Raw genomic sequence first — 12,312 nt, 5'->3', positions numbered from 1 at the left:
AATTCTAATATTCTACCATTGCCATCACCATTCAGGAGGATGACTCAGAAAGAAAGCAGACCGTGGGCTGCACAGCTGTGCTTTAATACAGACTGGGAAAGAAAAGAAGGATGAGGTGACCTCCCAAAGTTGCTTGCTAAACTAAAATTCAGCTCAACCCTGAAAAAAAAAATTATTTTACAGCTTGCATCTTGTTAGCTTAATTGAGTTCTTCCTTTATTCCAGATAAGCAACAGAGCTCCTCTCTCTCTTTTTTCCATCAGTAAGTTTCAGAACTTCCAAGTTCCTATTTTATTGCTTATTAAATGTTTGTCAAATGAGGAGCTTGCTCAGGCCTGTTAATTGGTATGGCTTCCCATATCCTGTCACATTGACTTGGCCAGAAACGTAGCAAAATAAAGATCTGCTAATTAGTTGTGTGAGTCTGTTACAAGTGATTTCACAGTGCAAATGTGCACACAAAACATTGAAAATGCTTTCAATTTTCTTCTTCCTTTTTTGAAAATCTTGGTTTTAAAACCTATGCTTAATAGACCCTAGTGACAAAGATATAATACAATAATTTTATGAAGTTTTACCAAAACTGAGATTAAATACATACAGGATATTGAGGAGAATTTATATGATTTAGAAAAGATAGTAACTTAAGCAGAACTATGCAGAGATATAGAATTTTTTAAAAAACATACCAGCTATGTAAGGTGAATTCAAAAGCAATTCATTATGTGAAAAATAAGCAGGGAAATAAAAAGCACTCCTAAGACCTCGGCAAACAATAATAATAATTGAATACCAAAGTTTCAATCCCCAACTTTTTTCCGCAAAGATATAGTGAAATTAGTGATAATGCAGCAGAATGGAATGTGATCCAAAGATCCATTGATTCAATTATCTCTTGCCAGTGTTTATGGCTTCTCTGGGACAGAGGTTCCCAAAATTCTAGTCTCTCGCAGCCGGTGAGTCAATCACAGTGGGCATCAATATGTTGGAGAATCTATTTTTTTTAATAAATAATTTCCTTTTCTGCCCTTTTACGAAGATGGCGCCGAAGGCTAAGAAGGAAGCCCCTGCCCCTCCCAAAGCCGAAGCCAAAGGAAAGGCTTTGAAGGCCAAGAAAGCGGTGCTGAAAGGCGTCCACAGTCACACAAAAAAAAAAGAAAATCCGCACGTCATCTACGTTCCGACGACCCAAGACACTGCGTCTGCGAAGGCAGCCCAAATATCCTCGAAAGAGCGCCCCCAGGAGAAACAAGCTTGATCACTATGCCATCATCAAGTTCCCCCGACCACTGAGTCAGCCATGAAGAAAATAGAAGACAACAACACACTTGTGTTCATTGTGGATGTCAAGGCCAATAAGCACCAGATCAAACAGGCTGTGAAGAAGCTCTACGACATTGACGTGGCCAAGGTCAACACTTTGATCAGGCCTGATGGAGAGAAAAAGGCGTATGTTCGCCTGGCTCCTGACTATGATGCTTTGGATGTTGCCAACAAAATTGGAATCATCTAAACTGAGTCCAGCTGGCTAAATCTAAATTAAATTTTTTTCACCAAAAAAAAAAAATAATAATTTCCTTTTCTTTGAAATAGAAATATATTTTGCATTTTCCTCCTTGATTAAAAAATGCATGTAATCTGCCATACCTTTCTATAGCTGGACTCTAGGAAGAAAAATACAATAAGAACAACTATTAGGCACTTACTGTATGTGAGGCACTACCCTATGAATATTACTATTTTCTTAAAGATTTTATTTATTTATTTATTTGAGAGAGAGAGAGCATGAGTGGGGGTAGGAGCAGAGGGGAGGACGAGAGACAAGCAGACTCTGTGCTGAGCGTGGAGCCCAACATGGGGCTTGATCCCAGGACCCTGAGATCATGACCTGAGCTGAAACCAAGAGCTGGATGCTTAACCAACTAAGCCACCCAGGTGTCCCTAAATATTATTATTTAATGTTTTATTAATCACACATTACTGATATAGAACCTAAAATCAGAGAGGATAAGTAAGTTGTCCAAGGTCACGCAGTATAGTAGTATTTGAATCTACACCTGCCTAACTCCAATAATGAGAGCTCATTTTATTGAGAATTTACTATATGCTAGGTGGGTTTCTAAGAATTTTACATACCTAAACACATTAAATCTATACAACGATCCAATGAGATAGGAAATGTTATTGCTTCTATTTCACAGATGAGGAAACAGAGGCACAGGAAGGCAGTGACATGCCCACCTTTATACATTTAGAAGGGCCAGAGCCAACGTATGAACATAGGCAGTCTGGCTAAAGAATCATCTCTGGGCCATCTTGCTCTCTAGTCACTCATGTTTTTACTCCCACGGTATTGTGAAATAATTAAAAATTTAAACTTTTCTGAGATTCAAATGCTTATTTTCAGGAACATTTGATACAGCTGTAGGTAGAGCTATTTATGCAGTATAACTTAAGGGGCTCTCGAAAGACTCAAACTATATAAATCAGATTTTTAGTCTTACCTCCTCAGAAGGCTTCAGAATACAGCAGAAAAAAACACAGGTTTTGGTGCTTATACAAAAGAAAAAAGTTTAAAAATATCTTCCTTCGTCTCCTTCTGCCATAGCTCTACTATAAATTAATTTTTTATCACCTTTTAATATATACATCACTCAAATCTAAGAAGCTCAAAGACAGCGAGGGGAAAAGGGAACTAGATTCCAAGACTTCATATTATTTCATTTAACTATCAACAGTTACTGCTCTCCTCATTCTCCAAATTCTATAAGTGGGTATTTTTACCTTCTGCATTTTACAAATTGTAAAATTAAATATCAAAGAGTTAGATATTTTGCCAGATAAAATAGATTAGGTACCCAAACCTGTTTCTTCTTTATACCCAGAAGCCTTCTGAAATGGAGTCGGGACTACCAGCCCGATTCATGTAGGAAATGAGTACAGATACCTTTCTTTTTGTTAAAGTGAAATCTTTAAAATAATGGCAACTTTGATGCTTATAGAGCAGGAGATAACTTTAAAAACAAGCATAATACAGGTTATGAAGTGCCTATTTTCCCATTTATTTAAGATTTGTGTTTACTGAAATTATTTTGTTCAGTGATAGTGTTGCTTAGTCGTATTAGTGCCTTCGTATTTTACATCATCTCATTTAAATTTCACAAAAGCTTGTAGAAAAAACACGATGTAATATTATACCATATTTACAAATGACCTATCTGTGCTGTGTGAAGGGACTCTCTGAGATGATGATAATGTGTATGTGTTGATACAGATTTGGGTTATACATGAGTATGCATTCTTGAAAAATTTTGTAAATATACAGTTAAAATTTATGCATTTGTCTGTAAAACTTAACTTCATAAGACTGAAAACTACCTACATATAAGTACTAAGCTTTAAATACTGATATACACATGAGAGTATTTAAGGGGAAATGTACTTAAGTCTGCTACTTACTTTGTATATAAAATATCGTGAATTGATGGATGAATTGAGGAAGGGATAGACAAATCTGTGACAAAACAAGCATAGCAAAATGTTAATGGTATCTAGGTGATGAATATGTGGATGATCATCATCAAATGCCTATAACTTTTCTATATATTTTTCTGAGAAAAATTTGGGGAATCCCACTCTTTAATGTGAGAAAATTTATTATGAGATTTCTCTACTTAAAAATTTATCATCAAATTTTACCTTCAGATGATTGAGATTTGTGATTTCTTAAGAAAACTCTTAGGCAGTGTCTGGGTTCTCTCCTGGTGTTATTTATAAAACAAATACCATTGGCTCCTACTTGTTTAAGCAGTGTTCTAGGTGCTGCAGACACGAGGGGAACTAGAGCCGGCCCAACTGCATAGAACTTACAATCTAGTGCAGGGCATAAATGTTCATACAGGTGCTATGATGACAGCAATGAGGATGACAGCCTACTCCATCAGACCTCACCTGGCTGACATCTTTAGGAAAGTCTGCCTGGAAGGAGTCTCTGGTCCAAGATGTGCAGCATGAGTAGGAATTTACATGAACAAGGGCACATGTGTCAAGAGCCACGGAACCTGAGCAGCACAGAATATTTGAGGCATTGCAAGAAGGTCAAAGTGACCAGCCTGGCAGAAAGCAAGTGGAAAAAATCTGCCAGATGGAGCTGGAGAAGTGAGGGGGGGGGAGGGTGGCCCTTAGGCAATTCTTGCTATTCAGTTTACACTGCCATATCTGATACTTAAACAGATAGCCTCTGAGAATTTAATATCCAGAGGGATTCCATGGGATTCTGGGAAAATTGCACCACAATGAGTCCACGCTGCTCATACCCCTCCAACTCTAGTTTAATAATTAGTTACTTCTATGGAGATAAGCCATCTCTGGGTCTAAAGGGGGGTGTAGAGGGTTCAAGTGAGAATTTTTGCTCTGCCAGAATCCAGGATGGCAAGAGCTAGTAAGGGATTTTCATTCCTCCTATTCCCAGACCTTGAAATGAGGGAAGAGACTTGCCATTGAGAATTCTGACGTAAGGATTAGTGTGAGATTTAGAAAGAGAGAGAGAGAGAGAAAATATCAATGAATGAGAGTGAATTTTACATGAGAATCTGTGGGCCCCAGAGGGAAAGCCTCCATTCACCTACACTCTGCCTTTGGGAAACTAGGAAAAGGCCTACTTTAGATGGATGATTAGAAATAAAATATGTCCTCTGGGCAGACAGCTTGGTAGCCAGATGGTGCCGATTGTGTAGAAAACTATATACCCCTTCTTCCAGGTGGACATAGCCTGTTTATCATGTGCAGTCGGGGAGCAGAACATGAGTTGGACTTTGGCCTGGATTTTTTTTTTCTTTGCAAAACTGATTATAAGTTGCCATCTTGCGCTTAGTGGAAAATAAGCTAAATATCCAAGAGTATCTTTGGGGGTGATCTGGCTATCAGAGAGCCGCAGAGAGCTGAAAAGGTCAACAGCTTCAACCTGAATTGTGAGGGCTTGAGGGTGACAGCTTTTGCAGCTGAATCTATGACAGAGAAATGGCAATTTGCATGTCTGTAGGCAGCCTGCCCCCAGGGCGAGATGCTGGTGCTGCCTTTACTTAAAAGATGCCCTCCTGCATGAAGTATCTCAGCAGTGAAGCATGAACCCTAGGGAGGAAGCCAAAATAGGAAAGCGAGCTAGCAGACAAATCATAAGGGCTGCTCCAATTAGAATGTAACTGTATGATGAGACAGTTAATGCCCTGAAAAAAAAGAATCACAAGGTCATTGGCTCAATTGGTATTAAAAAAAAAAAAAACTTTCTGAACATTGAAAACGTTGTTTTAGAATTTATTCTAGAGATAAAAAAATATTCTAGAGATGGATTGAAGGAAAAGATGGTCATGTTTGAGCCCTGATTTATAGAATTGAGAGACTGAGGATCTGAGGTGGAGATCATGAAGGGAAAGATTTTGCAGGCAGAATTGAGAAATAAATTCACGAAAATAAAAAGCAAGTGATGGCAGAGAGATAAGACTTAAACAAAAAAGCCCAAGAATAGATAAAAACATTTAAGATGGCAAAGGGGGATATTCTATGATGGCAAAATGCTTAATTTATGAAGAATATAAACACTGTAACAAATAAACAACAGCTTATTAACATATTAATCCAGATACTATTATAAATGCAGTTAGAACAGGATAAACATGAAATAGTGGGAACATTTTAATAACTGTTCCAAAATCTGACAGAACTAGCAGCTAAAAACAAGCACAGATATAGAGGAATTGAATAAATAAAATCACCAAACTCTACTTAGTAAATCAATAAAACAAAGAATATATATTTTGGTTTGCCATGAAAATATGCCAAATTTTTATTTTTTATTTTTTTTTTAAGATTTTATTTTATTTATTTGACAGAGAGATAGAGAGCACAAGTAAGTAGAGAGGCAGACAGAGAGGGAGAAGCAGGCTCTCTGCTGAGCAGGGAGCCTGACGCGGGGCTTGATCCCAGGACCCCAGGATCATGACCTGAGCCGAAGGCAGCCGCTTAGCCGACTGAGCCACCCAGGCGCCCCGTCATGAAAATATGCCAAATTTTTAAAGAAGACTACGTACTTAGCACAAATAACTACCAAAAAATTTAAAATGTAAAGCCACAGTTCACAAGCATACTCCAAAATTTAGAAATAAAAAGTAAATGTTAACCTCAAACACCTTCTTTGAAAATTAAGAAACATAATCTTAAATATATTGGTTCAAAGAATAAAGTAAAAAACTGAAATTACACATTATCTAGAAAACAATGAGGATAAAATAATCAAAATATTGATTATATAGCAAACTACACCTTCAAAAAAATGTCTACAACATTAAAGACATATTAAAGAAAAGAACTACTCAAACTTAAGATGCTTTTTAAAGTATACACAAAAAGAAATAAAAGAAAGTAGGAAAGAAGAAATGATAAATAAGTTAAAATTAAAGAAATACAAAAACAAAAGAAAGGCCAAAAAAAAAAAAAGCTGCTACTTTGGTTCTATTTTATTACCTTTTTATTTTATATATTTAGTTTTTATTTGATTTGATTTATTTTATATATCTGAGTCTATATCATTATTATCTCAATAAAGTATATATCAAATAAATAGGGAAACAAACCTAGAGGGCAAAGCATCCAAAATCAGAAATGGAAAGGAGCTCTGGCAACAATACATAATCAATCCACTCACATCATCCCTTAATAATAACATGCCCAGGGCTGGATTATAAAGTTCCATGATCATGCTAACCTCTCTCCATTGACTTCACTACTGGAGACTGATCTAGGCACAGAGGATATTTGCAACCTTTAGGAGACCTGAGGTTAAGGAGTATCCCTACATTTTTGCCTTTCAGGGATTTTCCCCAAATTCTTCCAAGTTTAGAAATCGTTTTAACAAACTAAAAACTGGGTAACTTTACATGCCCTTAAATTTAATTTTGAGAATGAATACTTTATCTTTCTAATGCCTTGTGATGTGTCAAGTGCCCTGCCTTTTAAAAAGTTGCTACTGATACCTTAATCTGTAGAAAATGTATGAGTTTTTCAAAATGCTTTTCACAGGTATTTTCTCATTTCATCTTGACAGCAGCCTTGTGAACCAGGAAACAACCTTGGAACCCTATTTTTTATTTTTCACAGGGAGAAAACAGAGACCCAGCAGAAACCGAAATCGGGAGATTTTTCCATCATAGCACACTTTGCCTCACTTCCTTTTTTTCCCTTACTTCCATCATCATTTTAAATAACTGTGTCATTCTTAGTCTAACCATGTGGGCCTTTAGAGGCTATCCCTGCCACTCACAGCATGACCTATAATCAAACGATATATATTCGACTATATGTGCCTTATATAGGTTATTTTATCCTGTAATGCTTTGCAAGTTGTTTCCAAATTCCCATTTTCATAACAATGATAAATGTAATTCTCACTATTTGCTTTCTAATTAAATCACAACCTCTGTTTTAACTCATCTCTCTTCATTTCACATTTTGTCCTCTACACATAGACCTAGAATTTCTTGCTATTGATTTATCACATGCATTATTTCTTGCAAGCTGATTTATCACTTTTTAAGACCACACTCTCTGCTTATCTACCCTGCTCCCAATTTTTCAGTAAGATAAACACACACAAGAAAGGATGAGAGAAAGAGAGAGAAATAAGAAGGAAGAAAAAAAGAAAGAAAGAAAACTCTTGACAAAACCTTCTCTCAGTCTCTCAGATGAAGTCAATCACTCCATCCTGTGGACTAAACACATTTCTAAAATATCTTTGCAACAGACTTTTTATTTTATAATCTCTTTTCTCTTGAGTTACCCATAAGTTTGTTAAAGGAATACTCATAGCCTCCAACCCCAAGCCAGGGAAGTCACAAAGTTTACAAACTTTTGAGTTTGTAAATCTGTTTGGGTAGATTTTTCTAGGATCTTGGCTGTTAGGAAATCTTGAACTGGTTCTGACTAGCACCAGCTATATACTAATTCCGAAAACTGGTGAAGAGGGAGAACCCCATCTCTCATCTCACATCTCCTTATGGATTGGGGATGGAGATACTTAAAAATGCCTTGCGGTCTGAAGATGAAAGGCAATCCAGAGTGGACAGTTTAAATGGAATGAGCATATTTTTGAGGTCACTCCTGCTAGACAATCCCAGGTAACTTAAGGGCAGCTCTAGATGTGCTACTTCACTAGAATGACATCAACCCAGATTTCAATTTCATACACACATTTCTGATCAAGAACTATTTGGGTGGGATTGCAAACTGAGGAATACAAGAAGAACATAGAACAAAAGCTTGGAAGACAGAAAATCCCAGGTAGATTTGGAGAGTAAAAAGATTCTAACTGCACAAAAGAAAAAGATATTTAATGGGGACTAATTTCTATTTGCTAAGGTAAAAATGATAGATTAGGAAGGGCCATGAATGCTATGAAATAGCACGTCAGTAGGGGACTGACAAAACTGCAGCCATTCTTTACGAAGATTATTTAAAAAGTAACATGTATGATAGACTGGGGGATAAGACACAGAGGAAAACCAATTGTGAAGTTACTATAATAAAGCAGTTAAGAGAAACTAGGACAGTTACTAGAAGACTAGAAAAACAAAGATATGTATGAGAAATATTCCAAAGATGGACCCTAGTGGTCTTGCAACAACTCCATGCAGTTACAATCAAACTCCCTCATGTTGCAAAAGAAGTTCCGGAAGAGGTGGGTCTCCACTTTCTTATCCAAAGACCTTCGTTGAATATTCTTGATTAGAAATCTATCACTGGGTGCCTGGGTGGCTCAGTTGGTTAAGCGACTACCTTCGGCTCAGGTCATGATCCCAGAGTCCCGGGATCGAGTCCCACATTGGGCTCCCTGCTCAGCAGGGAGTCTGCTTCTCCCTCTGACCCTCTTCCCTCTCGTGCTCTCTATCTCTCATTCTCTCTCTCTAAAATAAATAAATAAAATCTTTAAAAAAAAAGAAATCTATCACTATTGGAAAGCTGTCAAATCAGTGGTATGCTCTCTGATTTCCAAGTTTAGCAAGTATCACACCTTTATACATATAAGCACCTTTTAAATAATATATCTATTAATTCAATAAATATTTGTCAACTATTTATTACATGCTAATATACTTTTATAGACCCTGGGGATATAGCAGCAGTGAACAAAACAATTATTTTGTGCCATCATTCAGTGTACTTTCTAGGAGAGCAAAACAGATAATACATTTATATATATTTATATATATGTGTATATATATATATCAAATAAAAATAAAATAGTATACTAGATGTTGATAAGAACTAGTGATCACTATCCAATAGTGATAAGAACTATGGAAAAAATAAAGCAGGAAAAGGTGATAGTGTAGGTCAGGGAGGTGGAGAGTTGCTATTTCAAACAGGCCAGGGAAGGCCTCAATCAATGAAAGATGACCTTTAAGAGAGGAGGAAGTGAACTATGTGGGTGCAGGGGACAAAGGAGTTCCAATAAAGGGACCAGCCAGTACAAAGCCCCTGGACAGAAGTGGACCTACCACATTCAAACAAGTACAGAGACGACAATATGGCTGAAAAAAGGAGGGTAGGAAAAAATATTAGTAGGAGGTGGGGTTAGAGATATCTTAGTTCCAAATCATGTAGGACATTATAGGTCACTGTAAAGCTTGGGGTTCAGCTTTTATTCTGGTGGAGAAGAGATTCCATTAGAGGGTTTTGGGCAGAGGAGGAACTGGATGTGACTTAAGTTCTAAAAGGATGATTCTGTCTGCTGCAGATACTGGATTTTGGGGAGTGGGGTGGAAAGCAGGGAGATTAGCTGGGAGGCTATTGCAAAGATAGGGTAATAAAGGGATGCCATTGACTTAAACCAGGAAAATAGTGGTGGAGGTGATGAGAAATGGTCCAGTTCTATATCTCTGTTGGATAATAGAAAAGAAAAAAAAAGCAAAATCTCCTTAGCCCCGGTTATTCGTGAGCAATGTTCTTTTAGCTCTAGCTAAATGTTCTTTTAGCAATGTTCTTTTAGCTCTTTTTTTTTTTGCTGCAAAAAGCTTTATTGTTTCCACTTGGTCCACGTCTTGGGAGAGGGCTCCAGGGTGGTTAAAAAGCTGCCTCGTGGCTGCAGGGAGAGGCTGAGGCACAAGCTCTGGCACCAGGGGGCTGTCAGAGGGGCCCCCTCAAAGGCTGCTGGTCTCCAGAGGCTCCTAGTCGTGCTTGAGAGTGAGCCTCTAGAAGAGATACTCGCTCAGTCCAGCCTGGGGGCCGGCCAGCCTGCAGAGGTTAGTCAGGTGGTCGCCCATCTTGATGAGTTTCACCTCCTCATCTAGGAAGTGGTTCTCCAGGAAGTCACAGAGATGGGGGTCTGCGTGGGCAGAACCCAGGGCATGCAGATCCAAAAGGGCCTGGTTCAGGCTTTTCTCCAGAACCAGGGCAGCTTCCATGGCGTCCAGGGTTTTCCCCCACTCATCTTGGGACGGCTTCTGGACGTTCTGGAAGAGGGCGCGGCCGCCACGCTGGTTTTGCATCTTCAAGAGACGCTCGGCGCCCTCGCGCTTCTCCTCAGCCAAGTCGCGGAAGAAGTGGCCCACACCTTCCAGAGCCACATCGTCACGGTCGAAATAGAAGCCCAGAGAGAGGTAGGTGTAGGAGGCCCGCAGATGCATGTTGACCAGGTGGTTGACAGCGGCCTCCACCTCGGTGGAATAATTGTGACGAATCTGGGAGCTCATGGTTGATTGGTGGTAAGGTAAGCTTGAAATTGGCTGTTGGCTGGTCCCGGAGGCAGCGGGTGGCCAAGAAGATGGCTCCCAAGGTTGCGACTGGAAAAGAGGTTGGAGAGTGGTCGTTGGCTGGTTGGAGGGGCGTCCCTGGGTCTGTTCCGTCCAAACACTGTTGAAGCAAGAAACAGATTCGCAGGACCGCCAGGCGCACTGCTTTCTTTTTTTTTAATTTTTAAATAGAGATTTATTTTCAATATTCAGGGAGTATATTATTTAGAGAAAGCTTCAGTGATTTTAAGAAAACATTTGAGGACTGCTTACAGTTATTTCTTTTGTCAACAATTCTTTTTGTTCAATTATCATGCCCCAGTAGATTTGTCTATTATGTGTAGAGAATAAAGGATATAGGTATAAAGGTATAAAGAGGAATATTTCGGCCTTAAAATGAATTTTAATTTAAAAATTCATTTTAAGACATTGTTGAGGGGCGCCTGGGTGGCTCAGTTGGTTAAGCGACTGCTTTCGGCTCAGGTCATGATCCTGGAGTCCCAGGATCGAGTCCCGCATCGGGCTCCCTGCTCAGCAGGGAGTCTGCTTCTCCCTCTGACCCTCCCCTCTCTCATGCTCTCTCTCTCTATCTCATTCTCTCTCTCAAATAAATAAATAAATAAAATCTTAAAAAAAAAAAAGACAGATTGTTGGGTCCTAGTCAGTGCTCCACAGTCTCTAAATTTGTTAAGCTTGTACCTAAACATAGATTAACCCTGGCCAAATTGATATCTGCATATCAATCAGTAAGACATCTCCCTTATCCAGGGATACTCCAACATTCATGTGCATATTCAAAGCTTTTCCAGCTGGTTCATCCTTTATGCTTAGAACTCTCTTTTGCCTGTGTTTCACATTTAGTACAGATGCATCTAACTCAAATATGTAAAGAAAATGACAGACTGACATCTAGAGGAATAGTGTCTGTTCTAAAAGTTTCTAAAATGCAAAACCAATTTTTAAGTTTAAAATAAATCTTGCCAAGAGGTTAATATCAAAAATATGTAGGGGTGCCTGGGTGGCTCAGTCGGTTAAGACTCTGACTCTTGGTTTTGGTTCAGGTCATGATCTCAGGCTTGTGAGATCGAGCCCTGCAATGAGTTCCATGCTGGGTGTGGAGCCTGCCTAAGATTCTCTCTCTGCCCCTTCCCTCTTCCTCTTTTAAATATATATATATATTCCTCTTTTAAATATATATATATATAAAATATATATATATAAATATATATATATATAAAACTCCTAAAACTCAATAGCCAAAAAAACAAACAAAAAAGCAAGCAATCTGATTTTAAAACGGGCAGATTTGAATAGACATTTTTCCGAAGACATAAAAGATGGCCAACAGGCCCATGAAAAGATGTCCAACATCACTAATCATCAAGGAAATGCAAATCAAACTAATCAAACTCCTCAAACTAATATGTTATATGTTGATTATATGTCAATAAAAAAATGAAGTTTGTTGATGTCACTGATATGAACTGCACATTGTGATTAATGAACAGCAAGCACACATACTTAAAGAGGC

The 12,312-nt window shown here is 38.3% G+C and overlaps 1 protein-coding gene and 1 pseudogene across 1 annotated transcript; one reads left to right on the top strand and one right to left on the bottom strand.

The window, feature by feature from the left end:
• Positions 1 to 1,039: 1,039 nt before the first annotated feature.
• LOC113918741 lies at positions 1,040 to 1,550 on the top strand (annotated as a pseudogene).
• An 8,503-nt stretch (positions 1,551 to 10,053) lies between these two features.
• LOC113918740 (ferritin light chain-like) lies at positions 10,054 to 10,941 on the bottom strand. The gene has a single exon (XM_035724689.1). It carries the CDS (start codon positions 10,740 to 10,742, stop codon positions 10,242 to 10,244), a length of 501 nt encoding a protein of 166 aa, XP_035580582.1. The 5' UTR covers positions 10,743 to 10,941; the 3' UTR covers positions 10,054 to 10,241.
• Positions 10,942 to 12,312: the final 1,371 nt, after the last annotated feature.

The sequence above is a fragment of the Zalophus californianus genome, chromosome 1 (genome assembly GCF_009762305.2).
Source record: "Zalophus californianus isolate mZalCal1 chromosome 1, mZalCal1.pri.v2, whole genome shotgun sequence".
Lineage (NCBI taxonomy): Eukaryota > Metazoa > Chordata > Mammalia > Carnivora > Otariidae > Zalophus > Zalophus californianus.
The sequence above is the reverse complement of the archived record's forward strand: the minus strand, read 5'-3'. Positions and strand labels throughout refer to the sequence as shown.